The following is a 24,374-nucleotide window of genomic DNA, read 5'->3' as shown; positions in this document are numbered from 1 at the left end:
TCTCGTTTCCGACCCATCTCCCAGGTCTCCATGTTCCCCACTTACCTATGGGCTTTGCTCACCTGTCCCCGTCGAACCTAGTTTAAAGTCCTCCTCACTAGGTTAGCCAGTCTGTGTCCAAATAGGGTCTTTCCCGTCCTCGAAAGGTGAACGCCATCTCTGCCTAGCAGTCCTTCCTCAAATAGCATCCTGTGGTCTAGGAAGCCAAAGCCCTCCTGGTGACACCACCTTCGCTCAGTAGGGGACGCTCACGCTCTCCCCTGTAAGTCAGTCCTGGCCCCAGTTTGCTTCAGGAGGGGCCAATCTGCTTGTAGAAAGTGTGCATTGCCTCTTCACTGGTCAGAACCATTGTCAGCCTGGTGCGCAGCAGGTTTCTGCTAGCCGTCCCTGCGCTCCAGGCAGTTCTAAGGGGGATGGACTCTGGGTGATGTTTTCAGGGAGCTATGGAGCCAACACATGTAAATTCAATGCTGATGTCAGGCAAAGGCAACCACTAATGACTCAGGTGACTGTGTTCAGCTCCCAATCACCAAGATGCTTATGCCAGCATCTGCCCCGCATCACTGCACAGTATCGCACTGGAGTGAATACCAGTGCCAGGAGTGAGGGTGTAAATCTACTCCCCAGGAGGTTCCTGCCAGCAGTGCAGGGGGTGATCTTTTTCATTAAGTGCTCTAGTGGGAGCAGTAGGTCAGACTGTAGTCCAGTCTGCCTAACTAGGTGACAGCTGGCTGAGAGGGGAGTGGACAACATTGCCCAAGTGATTAGCCTGGTCAGTGGTAGGGAGCCCTTGACAGGCAGTCGTTCTATGCAGAGACCTGCCAGCAGGATTTGCTACATTCCCCAGCGACACAAGAGATCAGATGCACAGGAACCTCCCTGAGTGTTTATTCCCTTGGGTGTTTGCAGACTCCGGCATCTCAGAAGTGGTTCAGCTCCGACTGGTGAATGGTTCTAGTCGCTGCGCTGGGAGGGTCGAGGTGCTTCACAACCAGCAGTGGGGAACCGTGTGTGATGACAGCTGGGACTTACAGGATGCTGGAGTCGTGTGCAGGCAGCTGGACTGTGGGATGGCGTTATCAGCCCTAGTTGGGGCTCATTTTGGGCAAGGATCTGACCATATTTGGCTGAATAATGTCAACTGCACAGGGACAGAAGTTGCCCTCTCCGATTGCAGGGCTCGGCCTTGGGGAGAGAATAACTGTACCCATGGAGAAGATGCCGGTGTTGTGTGCTCAGGTAACTTGCATCCTTCACGTCACTGTGTATTGTGCAGGGATCAGGCTGGGAAGCTTTCGGCAGAGACCCAGCTCTCCTGTCTGAGTCAGCGCTGACCCCAGTGCCCCAGAATGGTGCTAAGGGCCTGTACTGCAGGGAGCTGGTTCAGGGTCACAGTAAGTGTCGCTCTTCCCATGGTGTCAGTGCTGACCCCATTGTCCCCACACAGTTCTACATGCCTGTGCTACAGGGAGGAGGATGGGGGCTCAGTAGGAGGCTCTCTGTCCTCGACGTCAGTGCTGTCCCCAGTGCCCCAGCACAGCACTTAGGGCCTGCACTCCAGGGAGCAGTACATGTGCCTCAGTAAGAGATCATGTCCTGGCACTGATCACTCTGATCCCCCGCTGCTCTACAGCTGCTACAGCACAATGGGGCGCTGGGTAAACGTAAATCCCATTTGTAGGATTTGGGGTCCTATGGAGACTTCAAATGGAGCCTGCAGATGCTCAGGGGTCCCTTTATGTGGGTTTCCTACCCCTACCACTCCGGGTGATTTCCATCTCAGCTAATTACCTCTGAACCTGTAATATCCCCCACTGCTGTGACTGGAGACTGGGTTCTTCCTCACTCCCTCTGCTACACAGCCCATGAGTTTCTGTGCCTGATCTGTCAGCTGCCCTGTTCCACCCCAGAAGTGGCTGCATGGCAGTGGTGGTGAGTAGGGCTGTTAAGTGACTAAAAAAATGTATCGTGATTAATCGTGCAATTAATCGCGCCTTTGCACAATAATAGAATACCATGTATTTTAATTTGGGGGGAATGTTTTCTCCATTTTCAAATATATTGAATTCAATTACAATACACAATACAAAGCGTACAGTGCTCACTTTATATTTATTTTTGAGTACAAGTATTTGCACAGTGAAATAGAAACAAAAGGAATAGTATTTTCAATTCACCTCATACATGTACTGTACTGCAATCTCTTTATCAGGAAAGTTGAACTTACAAATGTAGAATTACTGCAATTACAAATAACTGCAATCAAAAATAAAAAACAATGTAAAACTTTAGATTCTAGAAGTCTACTCAGTCCTACTTCTTGTTCAGCCAATCACTCAGACAGAGAAGTTTGTTCACATTTGCTGGAGATATTACTGCCTGCTTCTTGTTTACAATGTTATCTGAAAGTGAGAACACACGTTCACATGGCACTGTAGTACCTGGGGTTGCAAAATATTTATGCGTCAGATGCATAAAGTTTTATATGTCCCTTCATGCTTCGGCCATCATTCCAGAGGACGTGTCCATGCTCATGATGGGTTCTGCTCGATAACGATCCAAAGCAGTGCAGACCAACAAATGTTCATTTTCATCCTCTGAGTCAGATGTCACCAGGAGAAGGTTGATTTTCTTTTTTGGTTGTTCAGGTTCTGTAGTTTCCGCATCAGAGTGTTGCTCTTTTAAGACTTCTGAAAGTCTGCTCCACACTTTGTCCCTCTCAGATTTTGGAAGGAACTTTAGATTCTTAAACCTTGGGTCAAGTGCTGTATCTAGCTTTAGAAATCCCATATTGGGACCTTCTTTGCGTTTTGTCACATCTGTAGTGAAAGTGTTCTTAAAACGAACAACATGTGCTGTCATCATGCGTGATTGGTATAATATGAAATATATGGCAGAATGCAGGTAAAAGACATAGCTGGAGATACACAAATCTCCCCCAAGGATTTCAGTCACAAATTAAATTAACACATTATTTATTTAATGAGCGTCATCACCATGGATGCATGTCGTCTTGAATAGTCGCCGAAGCATGAAGGGGCATATGAATGGTTAGCATATCCAGCATGTAAATAACTTCCAATGCCAGCTACAAAAGTGTCATGCGAACACCTGTTCTAACTTTCTGATGACATTGTAAATGAGAATCAGGCAGCATTGTCTCCCATATATGTAAACAAACGTGTTTGTCTTAGCAATTGGCTGAACAAGACGTAGGAGTGAGTGGACATGTAGGCTCTAAGTTTTACATTGTTAAGTGCAGTTATGCAACAACAAAAAATCTACGTTTGTATTTTTCACTTACACGAGAAAGAGATTGCACTACAGTACTTTTATGAGGTGAATTGAAAAATACAATTTCTTTTGTTTATCATGTTTACAGTGCAAATATTTGTAATCCAAAATAATAATAACAAGTGAGCACAGTACACTTGAATTCTGTGTTGTAATTGAAATCAGTATGCTTGAAAACGTAGAAAAACATCCAAAATATTTAATAAATTTCAATTGGAATTCTATTGTTTAAAAGTGCGTTTAAAATTGCGATTAATTTTTTAAATTGTGATTAAATTTTTTGTGTTGATCACATGAGTTAATTGCGATTAATCGACAGCCCTAGTTTCAAATAAAATGTTTCAGGTATTCCGCACTTTCTGAGAATGACATTTTCCTCAAACCTCCTCTAGACTTTCTCTTTCTGGTGTTGATGCTCACTTACCTCCTCACTGCTGGAGAAACACAGGCCCAGCACCAGAGACAACCCGTAACTGCCGATAGTGTGTGTGGGGCGGGTGGGGTGAATGAACATGCTAGGCATAAGACAAGCAGCAGCTCGGGGGTGGGGATGGGGGGCTTGTGACCCCGCACCCAGATGGATCAAGTATGAGGGGTATCAAGTATCAAATTTATGCCCAAATAAATCTGTTAGTCTTTATGGTGCCACTGGACTCCAGATTGATCAGGTGCTCTGAGACCAAGTTAACTGTGATTAATTGACAGCCCTAGTGGTGAGTGAACCCCTAATGGGCAGTTGCAGAGGTTATTCAGACCCATCATTTGGAGGGACTTCATCCCCCAGCATCAGTAGTGATCAGATGCACAGGAACCTCCCTGAGTGTTTATTCCCTTTCGGCTTTGCAGCTTCCGGCATCTCAGAAGTGGCTCAGCTCCGACTGGTGAATGGCCCGAGTCTCTGCGCTGGGAGAGTCGAGGTGCTTCACAACCAGCAGTGGGGAACCGTGTGTGATGACAGCTGGGACATAACTAATGCTGGAGTCGTATGCAGGCAGCTGAGCTGTGGCATGGCGTTATCAGCCCCAGGAGGGGCTCGATTTGGGGGAGGATCAGACCGTATCTGGCTGGATGACGTTCACTGCACAGGGACAGAAGCTACCCTCTCCCATTGCAGGGCTCGGCCTTGGGGAGACAATAACTGTAACCACGGAGAAGATGCTGGTGTTGTGTGCTCAGGTAAACTTCTTCCACTACCATGCGTGTTGCAGGGAGCAGGGTGGGAAGCTCATTTCGGGGCACTGTCCCTCATAGCCAGTGCTCACCCCACCATGGTGCTTTGGGGCCTGAGCTTCAGGGAGCAATATGACGGTATAAGTAAGGGGCTCCTCTCACAGTCAGTGCTCACCCTAATCCCCTTGTGCGGTTCTATGGGCCTGTGCTGTAGGGAGTGGGGCGTGGGCTCAATGCGGTGCCAAGGGCCACTGGCATGAGGAAGCCTTGTCTGTGCCTGCTGGGGGGCAGGTCCCCAACTCCCTCAGACACAGGCCACACAAGCCGTGTCCTCTATGTCTTGAGGGGGGGGGTCTCTCTCCAGGTTGACGATCGGCAAACTCCAGCCCCCAGCAGCACCCAGCCCCTGTCCCGCTGGGCATTCACAGCAGTCACAGATCTGCTGCTCCCAAAGGAACAGGGCCCCCAGCTGACCAGCTCCACCTGCCATCTCTGCCCCGATCAACGCAAAGCCCGAGATCACTTCATAGTGACAACAAGAACAAGTGATTTCAGAGAGTGTAGAGATTTGAGGGGTAGGATGGAGAAGGGTTGAAAAGAAATGGTTCCAGGGCAATAAAATCATACCACGCTGACTAGAGCCTAGACTCGTTGAACGAGATACTTTTCTGCCTGGTAGAGCAACACTCACCCTACAGTCCTTCCAGGGTTTTACTCCAGGCTTGGCTGTGATCTCCTGTTCCTGAGACAAACACTGTCAGCCACCTCCAGGGTGAAAGGGAGCTCTTGTCCCCTCTCCTCTTTCTTTCTAGGTATATAACGCAGATAGACTCCGGTCATCGGGATCAAACCTGGGACCTCTGAAGCTTACTGCATGAGTCTCTACTGCATGAGCTAAAAACTAATGGGCTGTTAGCTAAGGTTATAGAGCAGACTCATTTTATCTCAAATATGTGTTCTCGGTGAAACTAGATGGGACAGAACACAACACCCACGAGATGTGTGGGTTATAGGTACAGACCATTGTCTTCCTAGAGCGGGTCTCTCTTCCCAGACTTGTGCTGAGGGTCCTTTGTCTATGTAAATTCTCAGGCCCCCACTGGGCCCAGACAGTGAATATAGCCTGTCTCCACGGCTGTGCTCTGTTCTATGTGCTGATTGGCTCAGCCGAAGGGATTGCCATGGCACAGGTGACAAGCTTCACTTCAACAGCTTCACTTCACTTCACTTCTGGAGCCTCATATTTTACATTTTACATCTCTCTTCAACTATGTCCCATACAAACATCTTGCCCCCATTAGGGCGACGAGTGGGCTGCTGGCTCTTGGTAGAGACCTCACATACCACCTATGGTGAGCTATTGTGCGTATATCTCACCCAGGGGATCCCCAAATAACTCTAGGCATCCTTGTGCCCTCTGCCAGTTGGCGTCTACTCATCTCTGGGCCAGACACCTCTGCGGCACATTGGGGACCTGGGTAACTGCTTCTTACACTGGTTGGATTTGGTGTCAATGGAGCCTGCAGCCGCTCACTCAGACTAAAAATCCAGGGCCAATTTCTCAAGAGTCCGGTTCCCAATTACTGTGTTCCGGTGGATTTGCATTTCAGGGAATTAGTCCTGAACTTGTAACTTCCCCAAGAGCTGGACATAGGAGACCCAATTCTTTCTCAATTACTGCCCTACACAGCCTGCATATTTCCCTGTCCTGTTTCTCAGCTGCCCTGTCCTACCCCAGGCTACATGTCCACAGCCTCTCTACTGTGACCTCTGCAGGTTGGTCTCCTGAGGCTCCACCACAAACTGGTGCTCCCCATTTCCCCAACACGCCGGATAAAACAACTTCAACTGTAATAATATAAATTGACAGGGAGTGAACCCCTAACAGGCTGTTGCACAGGCTGTTCAGACCCGTAAGTTGGAGGCTCCATGTTTACCAGCGTCATTAGTGATCAGATGCACAGGAACCTCCCTGAGTGTTTATTCCCTTGGGGCTTTGCAGACTCAGGTATTTCAGAAGTGACTCTGCTCCGACTGGTGAATGGTCCAAGTCGCTGCGCTGGGAGAGTCGAGGTGCTTCACAACCAGCTGTGGGGAACCGTGTGTGATGACAGCTGGGACATAACTGATGCTGGAGTCGTGTGCAGGCAGCTGGGCTGTGGGACGGCATTATCAGCCCCAGGAGGGGCTCGATTTGGGCGAGGATCAGACCGTATCTGGCTGGATGATGTTCACTGCACAGGGACAGAAGCTGCCCTCACCGAATGCAGGGCTCGGCCTTGGGGAGACAATAACTGTCATCACGGAGAAGATGCCGGTGTTGTGTGCTCAGGTAACCTTCATCTACCACTGTGCCTGTTGCAGGGAGCAGGGTGGGAAGCTCATTATGGGGCATTGTCCCCTCACAGCCAGTGTTGACCCCAGCATGGTGCTTGGGGCCAGTGTTTCAGGGAGCAATATGGCGGTTCCTGTAGGGAGCGCTCTCCTCTCAGTCTGTGCTGACCCTAATTCCCCTGTGTGGCTCTATGTGCCTGTGCTGCAGGGAGCGGTGTGGGGGATCAGTAGGGGACACTCACGCTCTCCCCTTGAAGTCCGTGCTGGCCCCAGTTCCCTAGTGCTGTGGTAGGGGGCCTGTGCTGGAGGTAGGGGGTTGTCAGTGTGGGGGTCCTCCATTTGTAGTTGTGCTGGCCCTAATGCCCCAGTGCAGTCACACCAAGCACCATGGACAAATGATTTCACAGAGTGTAGAGATTCGAGGGGTTGCAAGGAGAAGGGTTGGAAAGAAATGGTTCTATGGACAATAAAATCATACCACGCTGACTAGACCCTAGACTCATTGAACGAGATACTTTTCTGTCTGGTAGAGCAACGCTTACCCCACAATCCTTCCAGGGTTTTACTCCAGGCTTGGCTATGATCTCCTATTCCTGAGACAAACGCTGTCAGCCGCCTCCTGGGTGAAGGGGAGCTCTTGTCCCCTCTCCTCTTTCTTTGTAGGTACAAGCCATTGTCTCTTCCCAGAGTAGGTCTCTCTTCAGAGACTTGTTGTCATAACTATAAAGGGAAGGGTAGCAGCCCTCCTGTGTACAATACTATAAAATCCCTCCTGGCCAGAGACTCCAAAATCCTTTTATCTGTAAAGGGATAAGAAGCTCTGGTAAGCTGGCTGACACCTGACCCAAAGGAACAATAAGGAGACAAGATACTTTCAAATCTTGGTGGGGGGGAAGGCTTTTGTTTGTGCTCTTTGTTTTGGTTTTTGTTCGCTCTTGGGACTAAGAGGGACCAGACATCAGTCCATGCTCTCCAAATCTTCTGAAAAAGTCTCTCATATTTCAAACTTGTAAGTAACAGCCAGGCAAGGTGTATTAGGTTTATCTTTGTTTTCTCAACTTGTAAATGTTCCTTTTGCTAGAGTGTTTATCTCTGTTTGCTGTAGCTTTGAACTTAAGGCTAGAAGGGGGTTCCTCTGGGCTCTTTGAATCTGATTACCCTGTAAAGTTATTTTCCATCCTGATTTTACAGAGATGATTTTTACCTTTCTTTCTTTAATTACAAGCCTTCTTTTTAAGAACCTGATTAATTTTTCCTTGTTTTAAGATCCAAGGGGTTTTGGATCAGTGTTCACCAGGGAATTGGTGGAGCAGTCTCTCAAGGCTACCCAGGGCAGGGAGTTAGCTCTTGGGAGTGGTGGTAGCAAAACCAGATTTAAGCTGGTAATTAAGCTTAGAAGTTTACATGCAGGTCGCCATATCTGTACTCTAAAGTTCAGAGTGGGGAAGGAACTTTGACACTTGTGCTGAGGGTCCTTTGTCTTTGTAAATTCTCAGGCCCCCACTTGACCCAGACAGTGAATATAGCCTGTCTCCACAGCTGTATTTTTTTCTATGTGCCGATTGGCTCATCCGAAGGGATTGCCATGGCGCAGGTGACAAGCTTCACTTCAACACTTCTGGAGCCTCATATTCTACATTTTACATCTCTCTTCAACTATGTCCCATACAAACATCTTGCTCCCATTAGGGTGATGAGTGGGCTGCTGGCTCTCTACTGTGACCTCTGCAGGTTGCTCTCCTGAGGCTCCACCCAGCTCTCCGTGAGTGTCAGCTCTTAGTGGGGAACCCTCAGTGCTGAAGCAGGCTGGGCAGAAACACTGTCTCACAGCAGCTCTAGTGATCACTGAAACCAAAAAGACTCCTAATGGAGCCTTTGAAGAGTGGTGAGGGGCAGATTAAACTACCCCTAGACCCCTTACACAGCGGCCACACCCCTCAGCAGGAACATCCATCTTCACCCCCTCTCACTCTTGATAGGGGTCTGTTATCTGAGCCCCCTGGTTAGTGAGTTCAGTTCAGTTGTGGGTGACCCCTTCAGTCAGGGCAGAGGAAGCACAGTTCTGCTGTCCATTATTCACACAATCAGGACAACAACATTTCACTACCCCGCTTTCAATTACTACAATGATTTGTAACCCAGCATCAGCCAACACACCTGTCTGTTGGATACCTAGGCAGAGTGGGTGTGTTGATGTAAATACAGTCTGGTCCTGAAGCCTTTCCCCCTCCCCAGCTCATCACTAGCTGTCAGGGGAGAGCTCATTCTGTCCTTGCTTACCTCTAGCTAGTTCAGCCATCTGACTGTGCATCCTCAAGGTCCAGTCTTCTAATGGGGCTCTCCTCCACCACGTGTGACTGTCTGTATTTCTGCCCCACAGGCACACTGAGCAGATCAGGCTAAGCCACTTTTCTGCATTTCAGCAGTGCCTCTGGCCAGTCCAGTCAGGGGCCCATTAAGCCTAGTCCAGGATCTGTGTCCCAGATTGTAAATGGGCAGATACAAGTTAAGGCTTCTGAAAATCCATCAACACGCCAGTGTCTCTATCCAAGAGTTGCTGCCCCTCTGTGAGGACACAGCTGTCAGCCCAGCTCTGTCATCCTTCATCTGAGACTGGTACTGACCTGGCAGCACTAGACACGAGTGCAGCAATGGCTGCCACAAAACGATGTTGCCAAGTCAGTCGTGGCAAGTCAGTAGGAACCGCAGGGGCAGGTGTTTGCTTCAGGAGGGGGCCGATCTGCTTGTAGGAAGTGTGCATTGCCTCTGCACTGGTTGGAACCATTGTCAGCCTAGTGCGCAGGAGGTTCCTGCCAATCGTCCCTGCGCTCCAGGCAGTTTTAAGGGGGATGGACTCTGGGTGACATTTTTATGGAGGTATGGAGTGAACACATGTAAATTGGATGCGGATGTCAGACTAAGGCAACCACTAATGACACGGGTGACTATGTTTAACTCCCAGTCACCGAGATGCTTATGCCAGCGTCTGCCCCGCAGCACTGCACAGTATCGCACTGGAGTGAGGGTGTAAATCTGCTCCCCGGGAGGTTCCTGCCAGCAGTGCAGGGGGTGATCTTTTTCATTAAGTGCTCTACTGGGAGCAGTAGGTCAGACTGCCGTCCAGTCTGCCTAACTAGGTGACACGTGGCTGGGAGATGGGTGGACAAACTTCAACATTGGCCACATGATTAGCTTGGTCAGTGGTGAGGAGCCCTTGACAGGCAGTGGCTGTGTGCAGCTACCGGTCAGATCCGTTGGCGGGAGGTGCTATGATCCCCAGTGACACGAGAGATCAGATGCACAGGAACCTCCCTGAGTGTTTATTCCCTTGGGGTGTTTTCAGACTCCGGCATCTCCGAAGTGTCTCAGCTCCGACTGGTGAATGGTTCAAGTCGCTGCACTGGGAGAGTTGAGGTGCTTCACAACCAACAGTGGGGAACCGTGTGTGAAGACAACTGGGACATAACTGATGCTGGAGTCGTGTGCAGGCAGCTGGGCTGTGGGACGGCGTTATCAGCCCCAGGAGGGGCTCGATTTGGGGAAGGATCTGACCGTATCTGGCTGGATGATGTTCACTGCATGGGGACAGAAGCTGCCCTCACCGAATGCAGGGCTCGGCCTTGGGGAGACAATAACTGTCACCACGGAGAAGATGCCGGTGTTGTGTGCTCAGGTAACCCTCCATGATGTTACTGTAGGTGCTGTACGGTTCGGGTTGGGAAACTTTCAGCACAGACCCAGCTCTCCTGTCTGAGTCAGCGCTGACCCAAGTACCCCAGCATGGTGCTAAGGGCTTGTACTGCAGGGAGCCCGTTGGGGGTCACAGTAAGTGTTCCTCTTCCAATGGTGTCAGTGCTGATCTCATATCTCCTCCACACTTCTACATGCCTGTGCTGCAGGGAGTGGCATGGGGGCTCAGTAGGGGGTTGCTCTACCCTCACAGTCAGTGCAGATCCCAATAGTCCAGTGTGGTGCTAAGGGCCTGTGCTGCAGGGAACAGCTCAGGGACCACCATGAGAGCTGGATGTCAGTGGTGGAGATTCAGCCCGGGACAGGCAGTCGCTGTGTATGGAGCCGATTTAGACCCCAAAGTGGAAGGCGCTACGTTCCCCAGCATCTCTAACAACCAGAGGCACAGGAACCTCCCTGAGTGTTTATTCCCTTGGGTGTTTGAAGGCTCAGGCATCTCAGAAGTGTCTTTGCTCCAGCAAGTGCATGGCCACAATCGCTGGACTGGGAGAGTCGAGGTGTTTCATAACCAGCAGTGGGGAACTGGGTGTGATGGCAGCCTTACATGATGCTGGAGTTGTGTGCTAGGCTGTGGGACGGCGTTATCAGAGCCACATGGGGCTAGATTTGGACAAGGATCTGACCGTCCCTGGCTGGATGAGGTTAACTGCACAGGGGCAGAAGCTGCCATCTTCAAATGCAGGGCTAGGCCTTGGGGAGACCATAACTACAATTATGCGGAAGATGCTGGTGTTGTGTGCTCAGGTAACTCTCACCCTCCATTGCACTGTTGATGCTGCAGAGAGCCTGTTGGGAAGCTCAATAGAGCATGCTTTTCTGTCTGAGTTAGTGCTGACCCGAGAGCCCCATCACTGTGCTATGGGCCTCTACTGCAGAGAGGAGTATGTGTGGTGTGGTAAGAGGCCTTTGTTGCCGCACAGAGGGCCCAAGGACAGCAACAGCGGGGTTCGTTGCCCAGTGTGCTTCATGCCAATGAACACACCAGGGTGGAGAAGCAATCAACATTTATTTGAGATCTCAAAGCGGTGCAAGGAGACTGGTACATCTCAAATCAAGCACACCATCACAAGCACCTTTTCTCTTTTTATACATTTTTGCAGCTAAGCTATTCCCTTTTTTTCCCCCCCTCTTCCTCCCCCTTCCCCCCTCCCTTCTCCCTATAGCAGTTATGTTTATACATTTAAGCAGTTAAATCATCTTGGCGGCTATAAGTCTAGCTCGTTAGTAACACTTCTTTAAACCGTTATCTTGTCCTTTTTCCCTTTGAACTGTTATTTCCCCTTCAGCCAGAAACATGCAGGCCTCATTATTACCGCTTGGGACCGGTATGAGAGGTGCTGCAACTGATAACTGGCTGTTACACATTCCAATTTTTGCACCTGGCTTTTGAGGTCGATTAGAGTTTAAACATGGATGGACTTTGGTTCACTTAGGCCTAGTGCAGGAAGGCTTCATTGACACTTGTGGTCTTCCACCCTCCCGAGTTACCTAGGGTTATGCCTAGTGACACCAACAACTCCCTCCTTTGAGAATACTCAACAAGCTTTTGGCTGAGTTTTCTCATATTCTGTGGACAAGATACGACTGAGTGCCATGGAGCTGGGGTTCTCAATGAGAGGGTATGCTGGGACTGTTGGGGAACGGGGGACACAAAGCTTACGGAGGAGCATCTTAAAACAAGCGATCAGGAGGTGGGTGACCAGGCACAGTACCACACCTGTGAGGAGGAGACGCACAAGGCCACCCCCCAGTCCTCCCAGGTCAGGCAACCAACTCCAAAGGGAATCGAAAACTGTGGGTTCCCTTTCCTGGGCCTTCCACTGCTCGAAAGCCTGTTCGTCTGACAGGACGTGCTTGTTAATGTCCTGTGAGTTTTCCGGGACGTAAGTACAACATTCATTTCCAATAAGGGCACACACCCCGCCCTGGGAGGCTAAAACATAATCTAAGGCCTGTCTGTTCTGCAAGGACAGCAACCGGAGCTGGTAAAGCTCTGAATTAAGGCTTTTCTCTATGGCCAGGGTCTCATTGGCATACTTGGTGAGAAACACAGAGAGCCTACGATAAAATTGAGTCAGCCGTCCCACCCCATAGGAGGGGAGGAGGATCATACACAACCTGTCTCCTTCCTTAATGGGCTCTGGGGTGGCATACAAAGATCTACGCTGCCTGGGGTGGCCAGGGGGCAGTTTAGGGAGGACACGAAGGGGAGGGGCAAGATATCCTAGATAACAGCTTCCATACCACCGATGCGGTAGCCACTTATAGGCAGAGGTTCCACAAATGTAAAAGGAGTGGCCATTCCCTACCAAGCCGTTATAACCGCTACTCCACCTATCTGTTTGTCTGTCATTAAACCCTCCGAACCGGGTGGCAGAGTCGGATTTGCCGTTAACATAGACAGGGATAGAAGCGTCACTGTCAGGGGATAAATAATACTGACAGGTGCTATTCCCAGCAGACCAGGTGTGATTGCTGGACTGGAACTGTCGATAGCACACCAACCTGGGGGCCACTGACCGCAGCCTAATGGGGAAGGGATGTGCGTTGACTTGGCCTGCGGCTTCCAGGGGTCGTCCCTTAATGCATACTGGGATTCAATGGTACAGTTTTGCGACAAGGGGGTACCCGGGGCATCTTTCCCCCTACTGAACCATCCCCAACAGATATCTGACCAATTTTGGGGAATTACCCTCCAGGGTAACCCTGCTGCATGGTGCGGGATTTGGGAGCATATCCAGCAGTTTGAGAGGTTAAACTCTTGGGCAAAGCAAACTTTCAGGGACTCATATGTGTTGGTTTCCAAGTTAGTAAGGATTTCTTTCCATCCCGCATGTGTTTGGGGGGAAATGGGAGTTAACAAGAGGACTGTCCCTATGGCAAAGAGTACCACTGTGGCAGACCCTGGACCTGATTCCATTTTGGGCAGGTAACCCTAGGGCCTAACAATTACAATTCCCCAAATACCCACAAAATAACAATTACCAATAGCAGGCAGATTAAAAACAAAAGGGACCAGGCCACCAGGTTAGGCCGGCCCTGTGAAAATAAACACAACCAATGCTCAGAGTTCTTGCGGGGAGTGCGCTGCGACTGTCCAAAGAGATCACAGGGCATTCCCAGCAGACATTATTGTCGCCTGAATAACAGTTTAAGTCCCAGATCGTCGCTGGCAGTCTTCTCTGCAAGCTGGACAGTCCACCGTTCAGGAGCGGACACTGCTTTTAGACGAGAGTGATGGATCCAGTTTTTGTGTCCTTCGACCTTTGCTGCTGTATGGGAAACCAACAGGACGGTGTGGGGTCCCTTCCACTTCTCTTGGAGAGGCTCGTCCTTCCAGGTATGAACGAGAACGGAGTCACCTGGCTGCAAGGAGTGGATCGGGGCATCCAGCGGGAGAGGCTGCAAATCTTTGGTATACCTGTGGAGAGAACAGAGAACAGCAGACAGAGAGCACATATACTGAGATAAGAAGCCACACCCCATTTCCCACTCCCCTGACAGAACTGGTGTACCATTCATAGGCCATGCCCTTCCAAACATAATCTCGAAGGGACTGAGCCCTAACCTGCCCTTTAGGAGAGCGCGAATGCGGAGCAAAACGAGGGGTAAGGCATCAGGCCATTGAAGAGAAGCCTCTTGGCAGACCTTTGAGAGGTGTCGCTTAAGAGTCTGATTTGTACGTTCCACTACCCCACTGGCCTGCGGTCACCATGGTGTGTGGAGCTTCCAGGGGATCTGTAGGGCATCCGATATCTTTTGAACGACTTGTGACATGAAGTGTGTTCCGTTGTCAGATTCCATCCACTCCAGCCACCCCTTCCCCTCAGGTGGTGGCCCATTGGCTCTGGCTGCAAAGCCTTACCCCCTTGTGGATAGGAGCAACTCTGCTGACTCTGGCCATTGGGACACAGCACTAAGGGAGAGGGCAGCCATATAAACCTTACCATTAGGTTCTCTACCCAAGGGCAGCCGAATTGACTCTGACCACTAGGCTGTACAGTCCTGGAGGCAAAGGTAATTATATCGGCTCTAGCCATTTGGCCTCACCACCCTGAGGCAGAGGGCGGCTCGGAGGATAGGATGCACTCACCCCACACTGGACGGGGTTCCCTCATCCCATCACAAGTGACTTGATCACAGTCTATAAGTACCTATATAGGAAACAAACTGTCCAGCTGAGAAGGGTACAGTACGATCCACTGGCTGGAAGTTGAAGCTGTACACATTCAGACTCTAAATAAGGCGTACATTTGTAACAGTGAGAGTAATTAGGCATTGGAACAATTTTCCAAGCGGCTTGGTGGACTCTCCCTTGTTGGCAATTTTGGAATGAAGATTGGACGTTTTTCTAAAACATCTGCTTTCAGAATTGTTTCACGGCAGTTCGGTCTTGTGCGATTAGTCAGTTGGCAACCCTGCCCTATTGCATGTCTCAATGGGAACAGTGTTCCCTACACTTTCCATGTCCAACACTGCTGAGTGCTTACTAACTGTAAAGCAAGTCAGGGCGCCACCCCCCACTGCCGTATGCCCACTCTGCTCTTCCTAAATGAGGAGTGTTGCCTGATGGTTGCATTAGCCATAGTGGAGCCGTGACGGATGTTTCTGGGAAGAGGAGGAATTGTTTACATAAGTCAAGTGTTTCTTTGGTGCAATCTGGTTTATTTACAAAGTCCTGGGAGGGTCGAGGTGCTTCACAACCAGCAGTGGGGAACAGTGTGTGATGACAGCTGGGGCTTGTCCAATGCTGAAGTCGTGTGCAGGCAGCTGGGCTGTGGGACGGCGTTATCAGCGCCACGTGGGGCTCACTTTGGACAAGGATCTGACCGTGTGTGGCTGGATGAGGTTCAGTGCATAGGGGCAGAAGCTGCCCTCACCGAATGCAAGGCTAAGCCTTGGGGAGAGCATGGCTGTAACCCCGGAGAAGATGCCAGTGTTGTGTGCTCAGGTAACACCCAGTGCGGTAGGAGCCTCTGCTGCTGGAAGTGGGGTGGGGGATCTGCAGAGGGTGCTAACCCCTGGAAGTCAGCCTAGGTGTGGTGGTGTGTGTGTGCGTGCGCGTTTCAGGTTTTGTGTGTGATTGTCTCTGTACCTGTTTGTGGCAGTGTCAGGGTTCCCTCCCCACTCTGAACTCTGAGCTACAGATGTGAGGACCCGCATGAAAGACCCCCTAAGCTTATATTCTACCAGCTTAGGTTAAAAAATTACCCAAGGAACAAATTCCTTTCCTTCTCTTTGGACGGTATTGCTGCCACTACCAAGTGATTTAACCAAAAATTCAGGGACGGGTCACTTGGAATCCCGATTCCCCCAAAATATACCCCCAAGCCCCTTCACCCCCTTTCCTGGGGAGGCTTAAGAATAATATACCAATCAATTGTCTTTAATGTAAGTACAGACCAGACCCTTTATCTTTAGGACACTAAAATCAATCAGGTTCTTAAAAGAAGAACTTTATTATAAAGAAAATGTAAAAAAATCACACCTGCAAAATCAGGAGGGAAGGTAACATTACAGGGTAATAAAAGGATTTAAAACACAGAGGACTCCCCACTGGACTCAGCTTCACAGTTACAAAAACCGAAATAAAACTACCTCTTAGCATAGGGAAAATTCACAAGCTAAAACAACAGATAACCTAACACATTTCCTTGCCTTACTTACAATTTTTGTAATGTTAGATGGTTCATTTCAGGTAGGTTTTCAGGAGATGTTGTACCTGCCTGGTCTCTCTGTCCATCTGGAGAGGGAACAAACAAAGAGAGCACAAACACACACACCCCATTTAAAAGTATCTTTTTTCCTTATTGGTCCTTCTGGTCAGGTGCCAACAAGGTTATTTGAGCTTCTTAACCCCTTACAGGTAAAGTGATTCAGTATAGCTGCCCAGGAGGAATTTTATGCTACTCTTTCCTTTATATTTATGACGGGCAGTGTTTGTGCAGGTGTGTGTGTGAAGGGGTGTGCACGTGTCAGTCTATGAGCATTTGCATACATGTGCGGCAGTGCGTGTGCATGTGGCAGTGTGTGTGTTTGAGGCAATGTGTGGGTGTGCACAGGGACTTATGGGGGTTGTGCATGGGATTGTGTGGGTGTGTGTGTCTACTTGTGTGGCATTGTGTTTAGGGGTGCAGCGTGTGTGTGTGTTTATGAGTGTGCGTGCACACAGATGGGTGGGGTGATATAGAAATGGCTCCTCTTTGCTTTGTGCAGAACCCCCCATTCCCCCACGTGCGGTGCTGTGTATCCGGGCATCTGGTGGCTGGGAACAGCCTCTCATGCCCTGTGTTTTGTTTTTCAGATCAGGGCCAGCTGAGGCTGCAGTTGACGAGTGGCCCAAGCCCCTGCTCTGGGCGAGTGGAGGTGCTGATTAACGACACCTGGGGTGCCGTGTGTGACGCCGGCTGGGGCCTGCCGGAGGCCGGGGTGGTGTGCAAGCAGCTGGGCTGCGGCACGGCGCTGTCAGCCCCGGGGGTTGCTCAGTTCGGCCACGGGGCCGGCGACGTCTGGCTGGAGGGCTTGAGCTGCTCAGGCCAGGAGTCTCTCATCAGCGAGTGCCAGCTGAGCCGGCTGGGTCCTGGGCTGTGTGGCCATGGCTCTGAGGCCAGCGTGGTGTGTGCCGGGCAGGCCGGTGAGTGCCCAGCACCGTAGCCATGCCCATGTTCCTGCAGACATGGGGTGGGCAGGGGTGACACCCTGGCCATGCCAGGGGGAGGCCGGTCTCCGGGGGGCAGCGCCAGGGCTTCTGCCCACCACACTGAGGTTACTGGCCGTCCCAGCGGTTCCCACAGCCCTGCTCAGCCTGGGGCACCACTCCTGGGTCTCTGAGCAGCCTCCTCCACGACGGGGCTCCCTCTCCTGCCAGCCCTGGCTCCGGAGCTGGAGGCTGCTACTCCTGCAGGCAGACCCAGAGCACAGATCTGGGGGGCAGAGAGCCTGTGGGGTCTGGGGGGCAGTGCTTGTGGGAGCAGCTGGGGAGGGACCTCTGGAAGCTGGTGCCCCCAACCCTCTCTCTAACCCCCTCCACACTCCTTGGGCTGGAAATGGTCCCTGGGGGCAGTAGTCAGAGCTTCCTCCAACCCCACATGCGTGACCTGTGTTCAGGCTCGAGTCTGAGCTGGGACCCGTGAGCCACCCCCAGCGCAGGGCCCTGCACAGCTCCACATGCCGTGCTCCTCCTCGGGGTCTGTGGCAGGGGGACAGGGTCAGCGGCCAAGGTGCTGAGGGGGATAGACTCAGCTCTGCATGGGGCTGTGGGATGGGGCAGGGAGGTGGCCACAGGGTGGTCTGTGGAGTGAGGGTCAGAATTGGCCCCATAGGGGCTGTGGGGCAGGGGAAGGAGTCAGCCATGGGCAGTGGTGGATTATACAATGGGCCTTCTGGGGCCCACGCTCAGGGGCCCCAGCCAATTGGGGGCCTGGAAAAATGGGGGCCCCACCCCCAGCAGAAATCCTCTGTGGGGCAACAGAAGCCCAGAGCCCTAGCAGAAGCTCCAGGTGAATTCAATCCCTGGCAGAAGCACCGGGCAGGTGGGCGGGACTGGGGAAGCCCCAGCTTGGGTGACCAGGTGTTCAGTTTTTGACTGGAACATCTGGTCCAAAAGGGATCCTGGTGGCTACGGTCAGCCCTGCTGACCGGGCCATTGACTGTCCGGTTGGCATCGCCATGCAGCTGGGCTGGCAGGCTCTCTGTGGCTCCCAGGAAGCAGCTGGCATGTCCCCTCTCCAGCTCCTACACGTAGGGCAGCCAGGGGGCTCCACAGGCTACCCCTGCCCCAAGCACCGCCTCCGCAGCTCCCATTGTCCAGGAACCACAGGCAATGGGAGCTGTGGGAGCGGTGCCTGTGGGGCGGGCAGCATGCAGAGCCTCCTAGCTACACCTCTCTGTAGGAGCTGGAGGGGGGACATGCCGCTGCTTCCGGGAGCAGCTTGAGGAAAGTGCCACCCGGAGCCTGCACCCTGACCCCCTCCGAGGCCCCAGCCTCCTGTCCCAGTCCCAGCCCTGATCCCCCTCCTGCCCTCCGAACCCCTCGATCCCAGCCTAGATCACCCTCCTACACCCCAACCCCCTCATCCCCAGCTCCACCCCAGAGCGCACACCCCCAGCCAGAGCCCTCATCTCCCCCACCATGCCCCAACTCCCTGCCCTGATCCCCCTCCCACCCTCCAAACCCCTCGGTCCCAGCCCAGAGAACCCTCCTACACCCCAAACCCCTCATGTCCAGCCTCAACTCAGAGTCTGAACCCCCAGCCAGAGCCCTCACATCCCCCGTACCCCAACCCTCTGCCCCCACCCAGAGCCCTCTCCCACCCTCTGAACCCCTGAGCCCACGCACAGAGCCCCCTCCTTCACCCAAAACCCCTCATCTGCAGCTGGAGCCTGCACCCCTTCCCACACCCCAGCCCTCAGCCCCCACCTTCACCCCAAATCCCTCACGCCCGGCCACACATCAGAGTCTGCACCCCCATCAAGAGCCCGTATCCGCCCCCCCCCCCAGCACCCCAGCCTCCTGAGCCAGCCCGGTAAAAATGAGCGAGTGAGTGAGGGTGGGGAAAGCAAGCGACGGGGCGGAAGGAATGAAGTGAGCCGGGGTGGGGACTTGGAGAAGAAGCGGGGCATGGGCAGGGCCTCAGAGGAGGAGCGGGGCATGGGGCGGGGCAAGGGTGTTTGGTTTTGGGCGAGTAGAAACTTGGTAACTGCTGCAGCCTCGGGACTAGAGGAGTGCTTGCTCCCCACTGCAGCCCCGGGACTCTGGCAGGGGGGACAGAGCTTCTTCGGCCTTTGGGCTGCAGTGGTGGGGGGGGGCAGAGAGGAGCAAATGGACGGTGGAATGGGTCAGGGCTGTGGATGGACCAAGGGCAGGGCTTCCGGGGAAGAGGCAGAACAGGATGGGGCCATGGGTGGGGTTGCAGGTAGAAGAGGTAGGGAGGAGCCCCCACTTGCTCTGGCCCAGGGCCGCAGGAAACCTAAATCTGCCTCTGCCGGGGGGGGGGGGGGGTGGGGGGTAGGGTAACCATATTTCCCAAAGGGAAAACGGAACACCACATGGGTCTAGCCCAAGCCCTCCTTCCCCCCCACTGTGCAGGGCTGGTCCAAGCCACTCACCTGAGTCCTGCCTGCCCCCTCATGCCAAGCTGGGCTGGTGTCGCTACGCACCCAAGCCCTGCCTGCCCCCCTCCCGACCCCTGCATCTCCCCCTGCACGGAGCTGGCATTGCCACCTGCCCCCCAATGTTGCTCTGCACCCCACTTTTTGGCATATGCCCACGTTTGCCAAAAAATTCAGGATGGCTGGGACAGGGCTTAAAAAAGGGACTGTCCTGGCCAAAACGGGATGTATGGTCAACCATGGGGGTTATGGGGCAGGGGAGGGAGTCAGCCTTGGCAGGGGCCTGTGGGTGGGGAGGGAGTCAGTCTCAGGGGCTGTGGTGCAGAGACGGGCACAGCTCATTTCCTGGTTCTCTCCCCAGGCTCTGGGCTACTCTGCTCTGTGCTCCTCGGCCTGGGTGCCCTCGTGGTGCTGATCTGTGGGGTCCTGCTCTGCTGGAGGATGCGTCAGGACAGAGCCACTGGGAACTCCCTGGGTAAGAGCCCTGAACCCCGAGCACAGCGCTGCAAGGCACGGCGCCCCGCACGGGAGGGGAAGGGGAGCTGGGACAAGGGCTGCCTTGCCATCCTGACCCAGAATCCAGCCCCAGCTGGAGCCCAATATCCCTGAGCAACAGCCCAGTGCCCTGTCCATGCCCTGGGCTGCCTCCCTGCATGGGAACCTTCTGCTCTCACAGCTACTGGGGTCTCTGCTCTAACTGCCATGCACAGGCCCACTGTCCCGGCCTGCGGGTGCCCCGTCCCTACAGCCCTGCCCTGGCAGTGGGGTCCCATTCACAAGGCACCCTGGGATGCTGGGTGAGGGCGGGCTGGGGGTGGCTAGGGTTGCCAGGCATCCGTTTTTTGACTGGAACGCCCGGTTGAAAAGAGACTGTGGTGGCTCGGGTCAGCACCGCTGACCAGGTCGTTAAAAGTCCAATTGGTGACGTATCAGGGCTAAGGCAGGCTCCCTCCCTGCTCTGGATCTGTGCAGCTCCCCGGAAGTGGCCACCATGTCCCTGCAACCCCTAGGCACAGGGGTGATCAGGGAAGCTCCGCATGCTGCTCCTGCCCCCAGCGCCGGCTCCGCAGCTCTCATTGGCCAGGAACCAAGCTCTGTGGGAGATGTGGGGGGCAGTGCCTGCTGGTGCAGGAAGCACGCACCGTGTAGAGCCCCCTGGTGACTGTGCCTCTGCCTCAGGGCCGGACATGCCGGCCGCTTCCAGGATCAGCGTGGAGCCAGGACAGGCAGGGAGCCTGCCTTAAGCCCGCTGCGCTGCTGACTGGGAGCTTCCTGAGGTAAGCGCTGCCTGGCCAGAGCCCACAGCCTGAAGCCCCTGCCCCAGGTCAAAAAACCCTCCTGCACCCTCCCTCCCAGAGCCCACACCCACACCCCAACCCCCGTCTCAGGTCAAAACCCCCTCCTGCACCCTAACTCCCTCCCAGACCCCAGACCCCACACCTCCACCCGCACCTCAACCCCCTGCCCCAGGTCAAAACCCCCTCCTGCACTCTCCCTCCCAGAGCCCACACCCAAAGCCCAAACCTCCTGGCCAAGGTCAGAACCCCCTCCTGCACCCTCCCTCCCAGAGCCCGGACCCGCACCCCAACCCCTTGCCCCAGGTCGGAACACCGTCCTGCACCCTAACTCCCTCCCAGACCCCACAGCCCCACCTGCACCCCAACCTCCTGCCCCAACCCTGAGCCCCCTCCAGCACTCAAAATCCCTTGGCCCCAGCCTGGAGCCCCCTCCTGCACCTCAAACCCCTCATCCCCAGCCCCACCCCAGAGCCCACACCCCCAGCCAGAGCCCTCACTCACTTCCACACTCCAACCCCCTGCCCCAGACTGGAGCCCCCTCCCAGACTCTGAACCCCTCATTTCTGGCCCCACCCCCAGCACCCCATACCCCCATCTGGAAGCCTCACCCCCCCGGCACCCCAAGCCCCTGCCCCAGCCCCGTGAAAGTGAGTGAGAGTGGGGGAGAGCAAGCGATAGAGAGAGGGGGGCTGGAGGGAGGTGGGTGGGGTCTCAGAGAAGGGGCAGGGGGTCGGGCAAGGGTGTTCGGTTTTGTGCAATTAGAAAGTTGGCAACCCTAGCCTGGGCACTTCACCCTGTCCTCTTGCTTGCAGGCCATGTGCACATGGAGGCGCTGGGGGCTCCAGGGACCCCGGCCCGGCCCCAGGGAGCAGCAAATCCAGAGCCCCCTGAGCAGCCCGACAGCGATATGACTTGGCTGGTGAGGGAAGACGCGGTGCTGTGAGAGCCGCATGCCGCCGGGCTGGGCTGGGCTCAGCCTGCAGTGAGAGACCGGCCGGTGGGATCCTGCACAGAGCAGCCCCAGGGCTGACAGCTGCCTGGACTGTGGGGACGCTGATGGGGCTCATCTGGGGGCTGCGGCTACTGGCTGGAGGTCTCAGCTCCCCCATTACCCTCCCCAGCTGCCTTGGAAGGCTCCCCTGCTCTGTCCCCCACCCAGCTTTCCCTGGTGCAGCTCCCATGCCCATCCCTGAGCAGCCTGTGCCCAGCCATGGGGACAGCATGTGGTGTGACCTGCAGAACCATTGTCAGGTGCACAGGGACAGCCGGCTCCTTCCCCACAAAGCAACCACCCCCACATGCAGACGAGCTATGGGGAGAGACTGACTACGGGTGTCTGCCTGTGCCCAATGTGCCAGGCCCTGTCTGTCTGTTTGTGCCCGATGTGTCAGGTCCTGTCTGTGCCCAATGTGCCAGGCCCTGTCTGTCTGTTTGTGCCCGATGCCCCCTGAGCTCGGGGTGCCAGGTCCTGTTTGTCTGTCTGTGCCCAATGTGCCAGGCCCTGTCTGTTTGTCTGTGTCCGATGCCCTCTGAGCTCGGTGAGCCAGGCCCTGTCTGTGTGTGCCCAATGCACTCTGAGCTTGGGGCGCCAGACCCCGTCTTTCTGTCTGTGCCCAATGCACTTTGAGCTCGGGGCACCAGGCCAGCCAGTCTGTGCAGCAGCCAGCCCGGGCCCCCAGTAAATGATCATGATTGTTTCTAGTGTGTAGATAAGGTGCAGAACTGAGTGCAGCTGCATGATGGTGCCTTGCTTATTGGAAAGGAATGGGCCGCAGTTACAGATACAGAGAGCTCCCCTCTAACCTTCCCACCGGCACCCTGCCGTAATATTACACAGCTAGACTTGGAGATGACAGCTGTGTCCAGGCACGAGCCCTGTTGTGCATTTCACTGCAATGTGCAGGTCAGCCCAAATCATCACGAAGGTCCCTTCTGGCCTTAATGTCTATAGCTCTATGGAATTGTGTGTATAATGATAATGTAGCACTATCAGCAAGTCCATCCTCTTCCATCCCTGGGGGGTGAAATTAGTGGAGCCCTGCATGGATACAAAATTTGTATCCGCATCTGAGCCACAATCCACAAAAATGATCCATGGATATCTGTGGCTATAAAGCAGATATCCGCGAGTGTGCAGGGCTCTAGAAATTAGGTACTTCCATCTTTCCACAAGAGGCCAACACTTGTGAGATACTTTCTTAGTGGATGCATCAAAAGCCCATTGGCTTCTCCCTAGTTAGGGTTACCATAGTTCAGGTTCCCCCAAAGAGGACACTATTGTGGGGGAAAGAGGGGATCTGGAGGGTGCTGGTGGGGATGTTTGGGGGGTACTGGAGGGGTGTGTGTGTACTGGGAAGGATACTGGAGGAATGTTGGAGGGGGTACTGCAGCCTCACTCTCGAGTTGGGGGGCAGTGAAACTCCTTGTCATGGTGGCAGGGTGGCTGGCATAGACCCGGGACACAGCACCAACTGTTACTCAGCGCCTCCCTGTAGGCCTCACCCCGTCCCCAAGACTATGTGGGTGGGATCCAGGGGCACCAGAAGCTTCCTAAGAGTGGGGGGGCCACCGGCGACTGAACAGTGGCGACACCCCTCATGCCGCCCATTTCCCCTGCCCTCGCACCGCCCCTTCCCCTTGAACTCCATCCCTGGCACCCCCCCTTCCCCCAGAGTCCTTGCCCGCGCACCGCCCCTTCCCCTGAGTCCCTGCCCTCATATAGCCCCTTCCCCTTGAACTCCATCCCTCTCACCGCCCCTTTCCCCAGAGCCCCTGACCTCGCATTGCCCCTTCCTCCAGAGCCCCTGCTCTCACACCGCCCCTTCCCCCAGAGTCCCTGACCTCGCATTGCCCCTTCCTCCAGAGCCCCTGCCCTTGCACCGCCCCTTCCCCCAGAGTCCCTGCCCTCGAATCACCCCTTCCCCCAGAGTCCCTGCCCTCGCACCGCCCCTTCCCCCAGAGTCCCTGCCCTCGAATCACCCCTTCCCCCAGAGTCCCTGCCCTCGCGCCACCCCTTCCCCTGGACTCCCCTCCCTCACACAGCCCCTTCCCCCAGAGCCCCTGCCCTCGTGCTGCCCCTTCTCCCAGAGACCCTGCCCTCATATAGCCCCTTCCCCTTGAACTCCATCCCTCGCACCGTCCCTTCCCCCAAAGTCCCTGCCCTCGCGCCGCCCCTTCCCCTGGACTCCCCTGCCTCACCCAGCCCCTTCCCCCAGAGCCCCTGTCCTTGCACTGCCCCTTCTCCCAGAGACCCTGCCCTCACACCACCCCTTTCCCCAGAGCCACTGCCCTCGCGAAGACCCTTTCCCCAGAGCCCCTGCCCTCGTGCCGCCCCTTCTCCCAGAGCCCTCACCCTTGCACCACCCCTTCTCCCAGAGCCCCTGCCCTCGCACTGCCCCTTCCCCCAGAGCCCCTGCC

The 24,374-nt window shown here is 54.2% G+C and overlaps 1 protein-coding gene across 1 annotated transcript; it reads left to right on the top strand.

Annotated features, from left to right (window-relative positions):
* The first annotated feature begins 863 nt into the window (after positions 1–863).
* On the top strand, positions 864–23,245 carry LOC112109986 (deleted in malignant brain tumors 1 protein-like). Its single transcript, XM_026663121.2, has 7 exons — positions 864–1,239; positions 4,141–4,470; positions 6,467–6,796; positions 10,142–10,471; positions 16,853–17,182; positions 20,021–20,134; positions 21,770–23,245. The coding sequence occupies exons 1-7, from the start codon at positions 864–866 to the stop codon at positions 21,898–21,900; spliced, it is 1,941 nt and encodes a 646-aa protein (XP_026518906.1). The 3' UTR covers positions 21,901–23,245.
* Positions 23,246–24,374: the final 1,129 nt, after the last annotated feature.

Source organism: Terrapene carolina, unplaced genomic scaffold (assembly GCF_002925995.2).
Source record: "Terrapene carolina triunguis isolate 2854851 unplaced genomic scaffold, T_m_triunguis-2.0 Scaffold32592, whole genome shotgun sequence".
NCBI lineage: Eukaryota > Metazoa > Chordata > Testudines > Emydidae > Terrapene > Terrapene triunguis.
This window is presented reverse-complemented; position numbering and strand designations above follow the sequence as displayed.

What these genes read in the sequence shown, in the direction of transcription:
- LOC112109986 (XM_026663121.2), top strand. Translation starts at nt 864, where the DNA reads ATGCACAGGAACCTCCCTGAGTGTTTATTCCCTTGGGTGTTTGCAGAC. An exon ending in TGCCGGTGTTGTGTGCTCAG is followed by an intron (nt 6,797 to 10,141) that starts GTAACCTTCATC and finishes GGGTGTTTTCAG; the next exon opens with ACTCCGGCATCTCCGAAGTG. An exon ending in TGCCGGTGTTGTGTGCTCAG is followed by an intron (nt 10,472 to 16,852) that starts GTAACCCTCCAT and finishes TTTGTTTTTCAG; the next exon opens with ATCAGGGCCAGCTGAGGCTG.